This window comes from Oryza brachyantha, chromosome 1, assembly GCF_000231095.2.
Source record: "Oryza brachyantha chromosome 1, ObraRS2, whole genome shotgun sequence".
NCBI classification, from domain to species: domain Eukaryota; kingdom Viridiplantae; phylum Streptophyta; class Magnoliopsida; order Poales; family Poaceae; genus Oryza; species Oryza brachyantha.
In genome coordinates, this window is record NC_023163.2 from 26,903,315 (window position 1) to 26,921,186 (window position 17,872).

The window sequence follows — 17,872 nt, forward strand, 5'->3', positions numbered from 1 at the left end:
GGATGGATGCAGCTTCTTGAGTGCAGTAGTAGTACTACCAGTACTCCAGTACGTAGAGTCGTAGACACTGGAATACTGGATGACAGTGAAGTGGTTCTGCTGCTGCTTGGCAGCCATTCATAAAATCATAACCATCTTCGCGAGAACTGTAAACAAACCTCAGCACAAACCTGCATTGAGTACGGGGTACTACCAGCATCGAGTTTCTCTCTGATGAGTCGAACCTGCAAACGGGACACAGATTGCGGTGTGCCCACCACCACCGATTGGCTTCCAATCCTGTCATTTCTGAAGCTTCCATGAACAGTACACCATGTAGGAGTATCTCTCAGGCAAGCACGTACAGGACAGCCTGAGATCCAGGATCGACGACGCAGGAAGCGTCTCCTGTGTCACCGGCCCTGTCCCTGTGCGTGCACATACATGTTGACTCGAGAAACATACTGAAGAATGGGACGCGTGCAGGGTCACCTGCTGGTGCAGTAGGACCCGACGGCCGGGCGGCAAGTTGGGTGGGCGCTGTTCCCGGGTATTCAGAAGGTAGAAATTCTACAGAAAATCTTCCACTCGCCAAGCTATATTTGACTCCCAGAACCATGCAAATTTTGGCCGAAATTGATGTGGTTGGGTTTCAGAAATTCGGCAAACATACTGCCATACTGGCATAGTGGCATGCAGTTGAATCATCATCGCATCAGGTGCTAAGAATTCAGCAGATGTTATCATAGTTGCATGATGTGAACGCCACGGTGGTTGTTTCCAATCATATCCGTATTGTTGCTATGCTGCAACATTTGCAGCTAGCTAAAGGCCATGAAAAATGGGGACACCGTCTTTGGGACCCTACGCTGCTCGGGGACAAATGGAGTGATGCTACAGCTCCTCGAACCATTTCAGGGGTATCCCATGTTCTTGTGGGAATATGAAGAGAGGGCACAAGGAATTCAGAATGATCTAATCCTCTTTGTCCTTGATCCCCCCTGATCTTTGGGACACCAAGGGGAGCCACATGACGTGCCAAGCGAGCTCAAGCTCAATCCAATTTATCTAAGATCCGCCAATATCTGGAGCTTGTGCTTATTAGACATGGCTATCATGCATTCATGCATGCATTACGGTTTTGTTTATGTGGTCCACTGTATAATGTAGTCCATCCACTATTGCGACTTCTTGACCAGAAGACTCAATACGGAGCAATCATTCAGTAAGTAAGACTGTCATTGTTGCATCGGTATTGTCGAGTAGGTACGATCCATGTATCATTGTTTCATCACATTATTCATATATGATTATATATTATTAACACAACAAAGACATTTGCCTTCTATACCGTGGAAAGCATCATCTTTTGGAGAAAGAAACTATAGTAGTAGCAAGTTGGGACTTCAGAGTATGTACCACTGATGCTTTTCAGAAGCTGGATGAATTCTTTCCTCAAGATCCACAGACACAGGCTTCTCATTGATGAGGAATGGAATCTGCAGACTACTACTCCTACCATATACTACAGCCACTCCGGTATGAGTACAAACATAGGAGCAGTAGGATTGCTCAGTGATTCAATTGCTAGGCTTTTTGTCTGCAACTGTTGCTGTGTCTGTCCCCTATCTAGTTGCACTGCCCAGCTGCGAGGCTCAAGAAGATCGCAATTCGCAAGGTGCAACAAGCTGGACTACTGGAGTAGCATTCACAACTCACAAGCATAACAACTAATGCTACTTTTTATCACAAAATATTAACAAATATAAATATTTTTAGTTTGTTTAACAAAGATTAGGAACGAGAAGGAAACAATATGATGTTTATTAATAAATGTGTAATGGATAGGGTGAAATGGTAAATAAGGATAAAATAAAAAAATGAATGAGAAGTAATGGATGAGTCAAGTAGGGTTGAAAACAGTAAAAGTGTTTATATTTAGTATAAGATTTTGGAGGTCATTGTTTGGCTTGTTGAAGAAAAAACGAAACAACATTTTGAAAATAAAAATAATTTATAAATAAGATTTTTTTTATATAAGGGTTCTTAGCGATATAAAAACAAAGCTAGATATGAACTATGATGAGAGTAAAATTAACTCTAAATTTAAGGTTAAATTAAAAAAAAATGTTTATATTTTAAGAGGGAGAAAGTAAAAAAAAGAAGAAAGTTCTATCTCATCTTACAATAATTAAGTACATAAATCTAATATTAATGTATACTATAAGGTCCAATTATTTTGGGACCAAGGAAAATACTTCTATACTACTGTTAACCTGCTCTGCGGAAAAAGCTCTTATCCAAGGACGGACTGTTCATGCCACTTAAAGAGGATGAGCTCAAGGAATTCGCAACTGTATCTGTACTGAATACTGATCGATACCAGGTTTCCAAGAAACAGAAAATAAAGGAAAAGAGAGAGCTGCGAGCATTTACTTGATGGTACTGATATGTTGACCTGTACAGTACTGGAATACTGGATCAAGTAACGCTTGTCCAACATCGTTACACCTCCGTCTCGACAAACAATGTAGTATTTATACAAGATTTTTTTCTAAAATATATTTATACATAGACCTTTTTCACTTTTCTTTATTTTTAATTCTGAATTTGTATTTCTACTTGGACTTTAATTTGTATATTATCCGACTAATGTAATCCTTTAAATTATATTTGTACCCCCACTCTCTCTTAATATTACGTATATTTTTAGCTGGAATTTTACATGTTTCTAAAGTGTATTTCTAGATGGATCTATCACTCAACAGTATTTTTTAAATACGAATTGGATGTTTTTAAATGTATTTATGCATGAACTCTATTTACTTTTATTTTCTGATTAATTTAGGATTTTCTAGCTCATGGAAATGAACTTCTTTCTCTATTATTTATTAATATACTAGATCGATATTCTTTTTTAAATAAAAATGAGCTACATATTATGATAGTTTTCTAATGGTAAATCTAATGACATCATTCTCATGTGATCGATCTTTTTATTTATTTTGTTATGAATAGTCAAATTTGACTTAACACTATTCAGATATCTATATTTTGGAATGGATAAGCAGGATTGTATTTTTTTTGAACAGAGTAGGTGCATACACTCATTCCTATATATATATATATATATACACACACACACACCAGAAATTGTTTCCCGTATTTTTTGTAGCACAGGAAGTCTATGGAAGGTAGGAGAAATTATTTCTATCCGTTTTCTTAATTTCTACTCCCTCCGTCCCACAAAAAATCAACTTTTCGGTCTTTGTGTCAAACGTTTGACCAACTGTCTTTTTTGAAAAATTTTTAAATTTTTTTAAAAAAATAATCACACATAAAATACTATTCATGCTTTATCATTTAATAAAAATAAAATTATTAATCATAATTTTTTTAAATAAAACGAAGAATCAAACATTTAAAAAGTTGATTTGTGACGGAGAGAGTATGTCCGGCTGCTCTAGAAATATTAGATTTTGGAACAGAAGCAGTATACCGTAGTAAACCACTTAGGTACCACCTCCTGCATCAAGTACAGACAAGGCAAGAGCAGTGGCAAAGAAATACTGCCGTTTTGAGATTAGACGAGCCACTAATAATACTCCACTCTCACCAATTCACCACCTTTACCACAGTTGATTTCTGCTGTAGAATTTCACTTTTAGGAATTCCTTATTACCATGCCTTTTTTACCTGGATTAATTAGACAGCCTCTCACATTTCATAGCTACCTATAAATGTAAAGAGACAGAAGAACAGCATAGTATCCTAAGTTTGGATAACACTATTTATCATACCCAATTTTAGGATTATTAACAGGATAGAGCTAATCAAGATTCTCAAAGACGACAGCTCTTGGCACGATGGGACTCATTGGATTCACCATGCAAGACAAGAGGTGCATTGCATTAGCACGAGTGAGCTAGCTCGAGCTCTGCTACATCTTGATGTCCGCGAGGTTGGCCCAGATATGCTCGAACACGTCGACGATGAGGTCGTGGTACTCGGCGGCGTTGAGGGAGAGGTAGCACGCCAGGAGGTCCTCGAGGTCGGCGGCGGTGCGGATGCCGTTCTCGGCGATCATCTCCTCCATGGACTCCCGGAAGTCCCTCCTCGGGTCCCGCGACGACTTCACCACCGCGAAGCTCTCCGCGAGAGGCGGCTTCGTCGTCGTCGGGGCCGGCGAGCGCGCCGCTGCCGCCGGTGGCTTTGACTTTTTGGCCACGATACGCGGGGTGTTGGCGCGCGTCTTGAGCCGGCGCGCAGATGACGCCGAACGCCTCGGCTTGCTCTGTTCGAGGAGAGAAGTGGTTTTTTTAGCCACCGCGCGTCGTACGACGTCGACGTGTTTCTCCTCTAGATCGCAGCCGTCGAGCTCTCTCCTTGCCGGCTTTGTCACGATAGGAGGGAGCACCTTGTCGGGCCTCTTCTCGGTCCGCAGGTCAATGATGATGTCCGTGGCGGAGGTGATCACCTTGCCGTCGAGCTCGTCACACGCGGGGATGGCAACCGTCGGCTTCTTGAATTCCGCCTCCTCCTCCTCCTCGCCAATGTAGCCGACGAACTTGTCGCGCCGGCACGGTGGAGTGTCCGGCGCCTCGACCACCAGGAGCTCTGGCTTGCGCCCGCACCGGCAGCCGGTGGACACCGGCGAGGATAGGACGCTGCTGCCGCTGACGGACGGAGCCAGCTTGACGGACCGCCTCCTGTGTCGGCGCCTGGACCTCCTCGGCGGCGACAGCTGCAGTGGAGGGAATTGCGTGTCGGAGCCCTTGGGGTGGAGCGGCGACCCCAGGAGTAGGTCGCCGGCCCGCGGCGTGTAGTAGTACGACGCCCTGTGCGGCAGCCACGCGCCATGTCTGGGCGTGTTCGGCAGCGGCCGGCACGCCCTCCCCGCCCGGGACACAGCCACCGACGCCTGCGTGACCACTCCACCGGGGCTGCCGCCGCCGGCGCCAGCACCTCCCCGTGCGGCGCGCATGTCGCGGAGCTTGAAGAACCACGCGTTCGGGATCATGTCGGACAGCCGGAACTTGTGCCTCCCCATGGCGCGCTCTGGCTCAGATAGGAGCAAAGAATGGCGCAGCTTCGAGTATAAGAAGAGCAAGAAGAACAAAGCTTTGTGTGTGCTGCGTTTGGTTTCTTGCTGCTGCTGCAGCAGTGCAGCTTGCTCTGTACGAGGAGGAGCAGAGAGAGGCGCAGGCAGAGGAAGGAAGCAGAGGATGGCGCGGAGCAGAAAAGGGCGGGTAATAGAGTGGGGGATCAGCGAGGCCGAGAGGAGGGGACGTGAGGCGCCTTTTGTCCTCGCTCCTCTCTATGCGCCGTGGGCCCCCACCTCGCATGGCTTCACTCCTCACTCAGTGACAACGCCACGGATCTTCTTCCATTTCAGCTTACCACTACAGTGCTATTTACTGCTGCGTTTTCATCTGGAAAAATCCATGTAAAAAATCTCACTTCCCAAGTTTTGGTTGACACGAGAGGCTTAAAAATTTTTAAGGGAGGCTGGGGATAGGATGATAAGATAGGAGGCTCAGGTATTGTTGGTCGGAGAAGAATGGGCCTACGTTGCACTGCACGTAGGATATACAACTACAGTATACAAGATATGATATGAAATCCATGAAATTTCTCTCGCTTGTGGTTACGTCCTTTGCCTGGCTGCCTTCCCGTTCTTTCTTTCTCATCTCATCAGGCCTTTAATTACGCGTCGAAAAGCATTCTTGTCCGGGAGCCCTTGTTTAATCCTTTTATTTCCATCACCCTGGCGAGACAAGCAACAGTACCACTACTGGTCGCTGCCGCCTCACAGCTTGTGCGGTCAGTCTGCTAGATTTCGCAACTCGCCGCTTGCGTTCTGAACAGAACCGATATCAGTGGCGCTAAGAGCATCTAACAATTTATCTAAATTTGGTTATTCATATTTTTATTTGGATGATCATCTAAAATACTTTCATCTTTCATATCTCTTTGTACTTCGGCAGATTATCTATTTATGGCATCCTCTATATCTATTTAAATGATTGAGAGAGAACATCTAAATATAGAGTTTCTCTATCCTAATATGGATGACATCCAAAAATAGATGATGAGATAGATGTTTTGCTGGAGCTCAATCCTCTATTTCTAGGATGGAGGATGCGATAGATGAACTGTTAGGGATGCTCTAAGGTCTTGTTTAGTTCCCAAACTTTTTTTCTAAAAACATCGCATCAAATTTTTAGACATTTAAATGAAGCATTAAACATAGATGAAACGAAAAACTAATTGCACAGTTATGTGAGAAATCTCGAGACGAATCTTTTGAGCCTAATTAGTCCATGATTAGCCATACATGCTAGACAGCTTAATTAAGCTCAAAAAATTCGTCTCGCGGTTTCCAGCCGAGCTGTGAAATTCGTTTTTTCTTCGTGTCCGAAAACTCTTTTTAACATCTGATTGACGTGATTTTTTTCCGAAAAAATTGCCATCTAAACATGACCTAAATTTAAGCTGCCACGCTCAGCTTTTCGGGCCAATGGTCAAATCTTGCGCTGCAATGCAACGCACCGAAGCCCAGCGCAACGCGAGCATGATCGGCAGTACGCATGTCGGCTTATCGCGTAAGCCTCTCACGCAAAACCAAACCGTGATCCTGGGCTTGATGCAGTACTAAACACGCACTGTTTGTTAGATTAGTGAAAAGCCAGGATGGATTGGTGGCACTTGTAGGAGTCAACCGGCAAGTGGCAACCCAAAAGACGGATGAGGGCGAAGGTACCGGAGTCTGATCGTAAAAACCGAGTCCTCCTCTCCTCGATCAGCATGCTTAAAACAGGAGATCGATCCAGCAGCAAACGGTGTCGATAGGATTGATGGCTGCGTCTGCGTGCTTAGTGCTCGGCGATCTCAGAAAGGTGCTCGTAATTAGAGCGTGGTCCTGACTCCGGTCCTCCGCGCGCGCGTGCATCATGCTGCTGCAGAGCCCGCGCGCCCTTCAGCCCCGTGGACAAGACAAACACAAGGCTGCAAAAACGTTGATCAAAACCATATTTTTACGCGGCCGAAAAAAGAACAACGACGCCTGCTTAATTAACCCATGCATTTGCTAGTGCGACACAGCGGGGGTGTTTGTTTCTAGGGACTTATTTTTAGTCTTTAGTCATATCAGATGTTTAGATACTAATTTAAAGTATTAAACAATAATAAAAAACTAATTTCATACCTGAGAGCTAATCCGCGTGACAAAGTTTTTTAAGCCTAATTAATCCATAATTAGCAAATATTTACTATAGCATCACATAGGCTAATCATGGATTAATTAGGCTCATTAGATTCGTTTCGCGAATTAGTCTAATATTATGGATATATTTTATTAATAGTCTAGATTTAATACTTTAAATTAGTGTCCAAACATCCGATATAACATGGGGCTAAAAAGTTTAGTCTTATCTAAACAATCCTTTAGCCAATCGCTTATCCAACAAGTACAATAAATAAGTACTCTTTTGGTTATAGACTGACTTATTAAGATAGCGCCCGCAATATAATACTGCGGCTGGTAGACGAGAGATGGCCCGCGTTTTCCCCAGCACGGTCGCACGCACGGCCGGGCCGGTGGCCAGCGATGACGCCTTATTTAGCGCGCACGGGAGCGAAAGCCGCACGGTTCGTCGTGGGCGTGGCCCCAGCGCGCGCTGGCTTTAGTTTTTTGGCGGCCTGTCGGGCGTTGCGCCCGCCGGGCCGGCGGCATCGCCGACTCCGTCGCCACCTACTCGGCTGGGCTACACGTCCCTCCCAGCCGTCCCGTACCGCCGATCGATTTGTTAACCGCATGGAAACAAAGCGCGCCAGGGCCGTGTGTTCTCGTTCCTCCCGGCCGCGCCACGGCATTGCGACGCGGAGGAGGCTATTAGCTAGTATCGGTAGCTGTCTGGGTTTAGAGATTTTTTTAAATTTATTTATCACATCAGATGTTTGAACGTTAATTAGAAGTATTAAATATAGACTGATAATAAAACTAATTATATAAATAAAGACTATTTCATTAGACAAATTTTTTAAGCCTAATCAAATCACGATTAGCAAATGTTTACTGTAGCATCACATTCGCTAATCACAGACTAATTAGGCTCAATAGATTCATCTCATGAAATAGTCTAGAGTATGAGATGGATTTTATTAATAGTCTATATTTAATACTTTTAATTAGTGTTCAAATATTTAATGTGACAGGGACTAAAATAACCCGTAGGAACCAAGCAGACCCTTAGCTTTCCTTCTTTTCCGGGCTCCTGATTAACTAACCACTGATCACTTGATCGGCATAGTGTGTCTCACTAGGCAATTTTAGCCATGGAGGTGCGTATCAGCTGGTAAGTGGATTCCTTTTTTTCTTGGCCTGGCTGGCTTCTTCCTTTGACTTTTGAAGCGTTGCCGTGCTAGTTGCATCCAACGATGGATGGGCTCAGCGCAATAGAAGGAAAGGAAAAAAAAAACCGATGAAATGGAACGGCGATACCATACGCAAACACAGGCTGATCGATCCCTTTCGCGGATGTATACATGCCGGTCGACGAGTGTACGTACGTCGTTGTTCTCCATCGATCGAATCCAGATTCCACCGGTGCTTTTTCGCAGACCATCATGAGGCTAATCTTCTGTTTTGTCACGAGATTAGAACATCCTGATCATCAAAATTCCTCAAGAAGGGTGTCAAACTGTCAACTACGTACGCCGCCGGCTGGGAGAGCAGCCGGCGAGAGTGCGAGGCACAGTTCCTGCGTTTGGAGTTTGGACGCAAGCCACGGTAGCGAAGGGTCATACTCGTACACAGTGGTACGTCGACCGGGACTGTATTATTAGCGTATTTCGGCCGTCTCTCATTAATTTGGTCCCCTCGACCCGTCTGCTGACAACGATCGAATACCTGATTCGATGATCAATACGGATCCTTTGGTGTGACGGAACGGAATGGTGGCTGGTATGGTGTCTTCAGCTCAACTCGGTCCTAACACAGTTATGCTGCATGGTTATGCAGTAAACGAATAAATTGGATGATGGTTTAGCTTATCCAAGGGAAAAAAGGTCAAACAACATATTCATAAATAAAAATTAATTTATAAATAAAAATTTTATACACATGTTTTAGCGATCTAAAAATATATTCTAAATTTATGGTTAAAAATTTTAAAAATTAGTTTATAAGCATAAACATAAACGAAAAGATAGAACTGAATATGTTCAATGTGATCTAAAACTTATATATATATATATATATATATATATATATATATATATATATATATATATATATATATTCATTCTTAGCTATTGAAAAGTTAAGACCGAAAAAAAGCTACGATGAATAAACCCTCAAATTTATTCAAATCAAAAAAAATAAATTTTAGCTTATAAATATAAGTATAAACGAAAATGTGGCGCTGAATTTGTTCGGTGTGGCCTAATTGGATGGTTGCGTGCACGTACAGAACCGAATCTTTGACATATCTCGCCCACAACGTAACTCCATATCGACCTGAAACTTGAATAGAGCAGGATATGAAACTATGGCTCATCTTATCTCTGTACTCTGAATCTTGATTTGATGAACCAGACGTCTTACCAAGATGTACGTATGTGCGTAGTACTGCTGGTACTAGCTAGCTGCAGTATACTGCTACAGTTCTCGACTACCAATCGCTAGGGTGAGCATAACAACTGTTGGAGAGTTTGACCTGACGTGACAACACACGTGTGAAGCACATAAAAGCAGGGCATCGCCGTAGATCGAGCTCGCTAGAGGAGACGAGGCTGACGACCACACGGACCGGCACCGGCAGGGCGGCTATTCAATGACAAGGACGCCGCAGCGAAGCCCCCATGTAAGCTCCCGTTAATTTTTTTCATCTTACCCGTCTTAATTGGGATCCAGCTCATGATGCCACCAATAGCCCATGCATGCTACAATGCTACATAGACTGTGATCTTCTTCAACCCGCTGATCAGCTTGGTCCCAAGCCATTAAACCAAGATTGCAGTTGTAGTGCAGGGGTTAATGAGGTCCTTGGAAAGAATCTTGACCTACTGGCCGGCTCTCACTGGTGCTTACTCCATTTTTGCACAAGGCCCCTGATGATGACAGAAAAGGATTGGACATTGTTGTATCTTGGGACTTTGGTTTGAAAAAACAGGAGCCCCTACAAAAGGAACGTGTCATGGCGACATGATTAACTCCGCGTCGATGCCGCAATCTGATGGGGACAATAAAGCTGCATCCATGGGGGGGCAACGTTGCTACCAGGCCATCATGGAGATTGCGGCACCTGAGGTCCACATGGTTGTTGCACCGCTCGACCGATCCATTTTGCTCCTTTTTTTGGGGTGTTTTCGAAGACTGCCTTGGCTTGTATTTATAATGGCAATGTGAGAGCACGTTCAGCGGTCGGACCAATTCATTTCCTCACTTCAAAGCTCCCCAAACGATCAAGTGCTCTAAAATACTCCACCTTGGAAGGCTCAATCTGAACATCGAAGTCAACCGACAACACAACACTGTGCTGGAGTGATACTTGCATACTCGCCATACATCCAGCTACATCATGGATACTGTCAGCAAGCCGAACAGTACAGTAGGTTTACATAATCTAATGAAACAGACCAATTTAATGAGCATATCATTTCTTAGCTCTGACTTGGTCGCTAATAACACCCAGATTCTAAGGATTGTGCTATTGATAGGCCTTAATCCCTAGAGCTTAATTCACTCCAGTCAGAGTAATATTCTGGTCTGCTCGGGGCTCTATGCGTTGTACTTAGCGAAGATCAGGTCAATCAACGATAATAAAGAACCAGAACTATAATTACTGTGTTGTACACGGCTGGGACAACAGGCCGAGTGTGAGCATGACGGAGCACATGAGGAATAGCCCAAAAGCCCATGTTACAGTTTGGACAGAATTATCAGTAGGGACTAGGGAAGGAAGGATATGAAGGTTTATGCTTCCAATATTGGAAGCAAGATTTTGAATTCTCTGCTAATAAATTTCTGTATTTCAGAAATTTTTACTCTAGTGATGGCCAGCAAATCTCTGTCATACGAGTTTCACTCTACAAAATTTCAAAAGCTGGACCAACCAAAATGTTCTGTCCACAAATATCACCTCCTGGCTCCTGTAGTCCTGTACACATCAGCTGAGCCAGGCAAGCAGGTAACCAGCCACGTCACCCAGATCGTTCCTGACCAGACAACGCTCAACGCCGTCCTCTCGCCTGAAACACCCCCCGCGTCGCAGTCCTCTCGTTTCAGCAGGCTCGCCTTGCGCCACGTAGCCTTGCAGCCGCCACAAAACTCCCATGCATGCGCACCAAATGCAGCCTTGGTATATAAGGATTGCCTGATCACTCACCAGTTCAGTTTCTACCCGTAACCCGTCAGGAGTCACCGCCTCACCGGTCGATCGATCTGCAGTAACTGCAGCCATGGCCATGAGGGCAATCACACTGTCCCACTCTCAGAGCGCCTCGTTTGGGCACCACCAGAGCAGCCCATCCTTCAGGCCAAGCACCGCCTCCCCTAGATCAGTGAAGGTCCATGCAAAGGCAGATGAGGAGAAAGGCAGCAAGCAGTCCTTGTTCGGGAGCATCACTGAGGCGCTGGACTTCTCGCAGGTCCGCTCAGAGAAGGATGCAGAGCTTCTCTACGAAGCCAGAGAGGCCACCAAGGATGGAGGAAGGATGACAAAGGAGCAGGTATTTATCCAACTAATGATCAATGGCATGACGTTTTACATGTTCTGATAAGTTTTTGATTTGATTTGCGATGAAGTATGGAGCACTTCGGAGGAAGATTGGTGGCACCTACAAGGATTTCTTCAAGTCATATGTTGATGGTACCAGATTTATACTTTACTTGCTACTACTAAGTTCTGAATATACTTCTGATCCAAAAATATTAGACTAGTATCACGCAGTCCTAATTGTTTCTGAATTCTGATTGCAGTTGATGGGGAGTACGTAGAAGAAGGTTGGGTGGATAAGACCTGCAAAGTTTGCAAGAAGGACACCAGAGGGGAACCCAGGCAGGTTGACAAGCTAGGAAGGTATGCGCATGTCGCATGCCTGGAGAACCCAAAATCGACCAACATCTTTGCCAAATTATTCGCCAGATGAGCTGTATGAAGTACGATCAAAGACATCATTCTTACTCATGTCTAGATGTGTAGATGGTATTGTAGCCTCAAGAATTTGAACAATATCATATTATCATGCGTTCAATTTTTCCATATAAAATGGTATGAAGGGAGAAGGTCCACATTTTTCTTCTTTGATTGATCCATTTGCTCATGAACAAAGGAATCACATAAATAAACCTGAACGGCTGAAATGTTCAACATAACAACAAATATTTCAAAACAAGTTAACACTCTAATCTATCTATTAGATTATGCCCCTAGACTAATACATGAGGAGCTCAACAAAAACTCAAGTCACTAGAAATACTATATATAGAGCTAACTTTCTGCTTACCTAATTCTGTAGCTATATGACGTGTTTAGAAGCTTCTTGAGTTGATCAGAGACACATAGACCCTGCACCTGATGATAGTGCATCCAATCTTAAACCCTGGCATTACTGTAAACCCAACATTAGCATTGTCTTCTTCTGTGGTTATTTTGGCTGGAACACATTCCATGTGTTTACTTCGAAATCTAGTACCACTCTTGACATGGAACATTTCAGCTCTTGGATTCAGAGAACGTGCAACGGTCAGTGACGCCCATACATATCGTGACATAGTCACAAATGCCTGATAAAATGGTGTCCTTGGATGGCCGCCATTCTGAACAAATGATCTATGATCCAAATTTCCAAAGAATGAATCCTCCATAATAGTGGGCACAGTAGCTAGATACTTTGCTCGACAGAATCTCCCAAAACAAGAGTTTGGGGCGTTCACAAGAGCATCAAAAGGATCCCTGAAACTCATGACATAATCAAAGTTATCCAGCGAAAGATAGTCCTCTTTCTCCCCCATTAGCATCATACAAGCAAAATAGGCCTCAACAGCATACTTCTTGTGAGACCTTTTCTCATAGACAACAGAATTGTCTTTTGGGAATGTTAGGTCGCCGAGGTTCCATAGAGAAAGTTTCATCCAACGGATGATGAGTTTTGCAAAATCATGGATGGACTTTGAAGAAAACTCGTACAATTCCATGAACATATCCGTTGATACTCCCATGCCAATTACAAACCTTCCTTCTTTATGCAACACATTCTGACCGATCTTCTCCTTCAGTTCCATGTTCTTCCTTTCCAGTTCATCCAACTCCGCTCGCAAACAAACAATTTCAGAGTCTCTCTTGCACATGCCAGCCTGCAACTCCACGGCCAACTTCTGTTGCTCCTGAATTCTGGAGGTCATATAACAATGGTACATTGGATTTCTCCATTTGTTCATGCCGACATACAGATCCTTCAACCCGGCAGTTTCTTGAAGCTCCGATGTAAAACACTCATCAGCGATCATAATCTCTTCAGGATCATATGGCATAAGAGCTTGCTGAAGCTTAACATAATTCATTTTGAGGCCAGAAATCGCGTCCAGAAGCCTCTCGACAAACGCTTCCTCGCAGCGAACGGAGGAGCATTCAGAGACACTCTCATGGTCGGACACCTGATGCGGATGGACTTTCAGGAGTGCACCGTCTTCGCTGCTCTCCCCGGTGGCGCTGCCGTCGGCCTTGAGCTTCTCGCGGACGGTCGGCGCGACGCCGACGGAGCGCACCTTGCAGATGTCCGTGATGCGCCGCAGCAGTAGGCTGGAGGGCGCCCTCTTCATCTTCTCCGTCGCCGGCTCCATCGGAAGATTGCGTGCTGCAGAGGCGAGGCAGAGCAGCTTCAGGCTCCAAGAACGACTCAAGATGATTGAGACAGGAAGTAAAACATGCGCGGATTCCAAGGCGGGAGTTTGCGGATTCCGAACAAAAAAAAAAGATTTTCGACCAGATCAAAGCCAAGAACACGATAAAGTTTCTTCCTTTCTTCTGAAGGTTTTGGGTTTCAGCCGATTGCCAACCAGAAAAACATCCAAAAAAGAAAATAAAAGAAAAGAAACTTACAAACAAACAACCTCATCGTATATTCTCTTACAGTCTGAAGCACTCAGTAATCAGTGTACCTTCAGTAGCCAACACCGGAAGCTCCAAGAAACGCCATTCGATCCCTGCACGGATCCAAGAAACCAAAAGCCTGAAAGAAAAGGCTGCAGCGAAGGTGAGGTCCCTGCTCTGAATCTTCGAGGATCCAAGTGATGGGGGGCTCAGTGGGAGCAGCGAGGTAGGGAGGAGGGTTTTGGAAGAATGGGAGGGAGGCAAAGACCTCGTGGGCTCCAATGGATTCGAACAACAAAAAGGGGTGGATCGAGGAAGGGGAGGTGGGGCCACTCGGGGAGCAGTTTTCTTTTGTAATCCCCAGATGCTAAGGACATGGGAGATGACACGACCGCTAATGAAAGCGGGCTAAGTAAACCCTAATCTCTCGTTTTAGGCGGTGTTTAGATTGAGAAAACTATTAGAAGAAGTATTACATCAAATGTTTGACCGGACGTCGGAAGAGGTTTTTGGACACGAATAAAAAAACGAATTTCACGGCTAGCCTAGAAACCGCGAGACGAATCTTTTGAGTCCAATTAATCCGTCATTAGCACATGTTGGTTATTGTATCACTTATAGCTAATCATGGACTAATTAGACTCAAAATATTCGTCTCAAGATTTCTTCCATAACTGTGCAATTAGTTTTTGGTTCATCTATATTTAATGCTTTGTTTAGATGCCTAAAAATTTAATGTGATGTTTTTGGAAAAAAAAATTCGGGAACTAAGGCCTTAATCTATTCAATGCGAAGACGGTAACTGTCCGTGTGGATTAAATTTAGGCTCTATAAAGACGGTATCTGCAGATCTAACTTGGCCTTCTATTCCAGATCTTACCACGGGAATAGAAACGGGAATATTCAGAGTATCGTCACGTTTTTTGTTTGTTATTTTTCTAGTGGTGCATGCCGTGTCACGACGTAATAAAGAAGCGATTTTGGGTTCGTCGAAGTTGGGCAGTAAAATGCTGAATGGCATCTAGTATCGCTGCTGTTACTACATTTTTTTTGGTAAGTTTTGGGCTGGCTTCTCAGGGTCAATCTTGAACGATAATTAAGATTTCTCGAAAAGATTAATTTGATCTACCCGCCCACGTACACTTGGTTTAGATAAAATAGATCATGGACTGCACTATCGAATAGCCTACTTGCATGTTTACGTACTAAACAAACCCCAAAGGCGCGAAACTTTCACAAAGTTTCTTTCTTATGAACACCACACAATCGGAGATAAAGTAATGCTATGCTCCCGATGCCTATATGTAAAATTAGCAATTGCTCGTGGCTAAGCACTCAAATTAAATTATGTCTGCGCTTGCGAGTTTTGCCCATGCTTGCTACTACTTGCCAGTTTGTCACAACTCAGTGCCCAATTCCGTGAGAAATATTGTATATACAAAGCAAAAATTGTTGCTATTTTTATGGGCGTCGTACGAGGTGTAGATCTGCCATGGTCCACAGCTAGTTCCCCTCCGATACGAACTGCTTACTTTTATACGCAGTATAATATTTGGATGTCTAGTTTTTTCCTTCCGCAAACAGAATTTATTCGAAATACTAATCGGCGCGCGTAGTACGCGCGCACGCTGGGAGCAGCAACAAACAACGCGTACCTACCAGCTCTTGCCGATGGTTGATCTCGCTGGTTTCTCAGGCCTCGAGATATTCCTCGGCGTCGCTGCGTTCCTCACCACGATCTGTGCCATCTCCTGGGTCGTGCGATGCGCCGTCGGCCATCGCGAGGCCGAGCCAAACGATGTCGCCGCTGATGCCGATGGGAAAAGCGAAAGGTTGCTGAACAAGGAGGTCGTCATCGACGTCCCGGTCCCGGCCGCCGCCGCCGGCGAGACTTCCACAAACGGTAGCAACGACGTGGCGCTCTGCGCGATCTGCAAGGGGATGCTCGCGGACAGCGGCGGCAGTGCCGGCGGCTGCGTCCGTGTGGGCACGTCTACCACGCGGGGTGTATCGGAATGTGGCTCCAGAGAGGGACGACGACGTGCCCGGTGTGCCGCGCTGCCGTCGTTGCTGCCTCGCGGAGCGAAATCTTCGGCGCGATGGCGTGAGCCGCGCGCGTACACCACGGCCGCCGGCCGACTCGTTCGGGTGCTGCACTGCTGACTCCGTCGAGTGCGGCGTCGTGACGGGTAGTCAGGTACCACCAGATTTATGTTTGCACGTTGTGCTTCTCTTCTGGAAAATTGTTCGTGTACATGCGCAATTTCTTTCTTGACCCGTGCGTGCGTGCTCAAAAATTGGAACACACATTATTAACCTGATTTCCTACCCTTTTTCGTTCTTATTGGACCAAAGGGCAGAAAAAGCCTTGCCCGTGGAATGAATACCACCTGATAGGCCGGCATTACATCAGCGTGCCTAGCCCATTATCTGTTAGAGAATATCCAGTCCTATAAAGTACTCCAGTACATGTGTCCAAATTGCTAATTCATGGGCCGGTAGGATAGGTGTTCTTGCCAACGACAAAAGCAATGTTAGCCCATCCATTCACGGCTCACCGGCCCATGAAACCTCGGACCCTCGCTTCTACAGCCTTGCCACTCGAGGTGACTTCGCTGCTGCAGACGAGCGCGACACCGCCACCACCCCAAACAAAAAAACGCTGGAAAATTGTAGCTTCAGGGAATCATTAGTCAATAAACCATTTTGGTCACCGATGCGCAATCATGATTGGTGCAACTGGAGCGAATCAATCGCTATATAATACTATCACCAGCCAGGCGTCCAAACGTTTCTTAAGTACAATTCTGTGGCTGATTACAACATGTAGACTTCATAAGTCCTAACTAACCCATCCCCCACTGCGCCACGGATAAACTAATCCGTTGTTGTTTACTTTCGTTTTCGTATTCATGTTTCCTTGATTTGCTGACAGTCCGGTCGGCATGTGAATGACTGACAATCTGACATGCTAGTTTGAACCAACACAATCAAGAATATACAGTATGTGTACTTGCTTATAGTACTACTCATATCGGTTGTATAGGTCAAAATCTGCATTGCTATGTGTAACCTGGAAGACTGAGATGTCCTAAAAAAAAAATTGAAGGTTCAGAGCACAGACCCGCCACGGACCTCTTCGTTTCACAGAAATTTCACTCTAATTTTAGAGAAAACAGTTTAATTTCTTCAGTTTTTTTATAAAAATTCTTTGAAATAAAGAGGCCCCACTTGTATGCACTGCAGAAGTGCAGCAAAATAGTAAGGGCATATTCTCATAATATTGATCTCTTGCAAGATAAGATGGTGACATTCGCGTGTCAAATTTCATCGACAGAGACATCGGCTGAGAAATTCGGCTTTATCCAGGATCAACAATCCATGTGACCAATTTAGGGACTGAGGACAATTTCTCTGGGATAATGACAAAACCGGTTAATACAAGCGCGGAATAGCTCGGCGCGGCAAAGTCGCATTCAAGCCTGAGACCACTTGATCTTATCATAAACCGTTGTAATACTTTCAGCACGACCTATTGCTGGATTAAATTATTAATGAACTTTAAAAATACCTAGTGATGCCTACCTAGTGGGCTCCATGTAATATTATATCATCTACAATAGACCACATATACCCAGGGGCGAGTATATATTATTAGGGTTGTGGGATACCTGATCTAGGGGTATACATAGACTATATGAATACATACGGTCATAAGGGTACTGAGTAAGATAATCATATCTGTATTGGATCAACCGAGAATTTGGCAGTTATCGGATTGCATGCCGCACGTATCG

General features: G+C 44.6%; 4 protein-coding genes across 4 annotated transcripts; 2 read left to right on the forward strand and 2 right to left on the reverse strand.

Moving 5' to 3' along the window:
- Nucleotides 1–3,743: 3,743 nt before the first annotated feature.
- LOC102709788 (transcription repressor OFP1-like) lies at nucleotides 3,744–5,197 on the reverse strand. The gene has a single exon (XM_006644862.3). It carries the CDS (start codon nucleotides 5,027–5,029, stop codon nucleotides 3,920–3,922), a length of 1,110 nt encoding a protein of 369 aa, XP_006644925.2. The 5' UTR covers nucleotides 5,030–5,197; the 3' UTR covers nucleotides 3,744–3,919.
- Nucleotides 5,198–11,376: 6,179 nt separating this feature from the next.
- Nucleotides 11,377–12,272, forward strand: LOC102710071. Its single transcript, XM_006644863.1, has 3 exons — nucleotides 11,377–11,712; nucleotides 11,789–11,852; nucleotides 11,963–12,272. Exons 1-3 carry the CDS (start codon nucleotides 11,443–11,445, stop codon nucleotides 12,130–12,132), a joined length of 504 nt encoding a protein of 167 aa, XP_006644926.1. The 5' UTR covers nucleotides 11,377–11,442; the 3' UTR covers nucleotides 12,133–12,272.
- LOC102710351 (protein GRAVITROPIC IN THE LIGHT 1-like) lies at nucleotides 12,269–14,185 on the reverse strand. The gene is made up of 2 exons (XM_006644864.3): nucleotides 14,144–14,185; nucleotides 12,269–13,839 (listed from the first exon to the last, which is right to left on the reverse strand). The coding sequence occupies exon 2, from the start codon at nucleotides 13,823–13,825 to the stop codon at nucleotides 12,515–12,517; it is 1,311 nt and encodes a 436-aa protein (XP_006644927.1). The 5' UTR covers nucleotides 13,826–13,839; nucleotides 14,144–14,185; the 3' UTR covers nucleotides 12,269–12,514.
- A 1,561-nt stretch (nucleotides 14,186–15,746) lies between these two features.
- Nucleotides 15,747–17,030, forward strand: LOC121055896. Its single transcript, XM_040529195.1, has 2 exons — nucleotides 15,747–16,062; nucleotides 17,011–17,030. The coding sequence occupies exons 1-2, from the start codon at nucleotides 15,747–15,749 to the stop codon at nucleotides 17,028–17,030; spliced, it is 336 nt and encodes a 111-aa protein (XP_040385129.1).
- The last annotated feature ends 842 nt before the right edge of the window (nucleotides 17,031–17,872 follow it).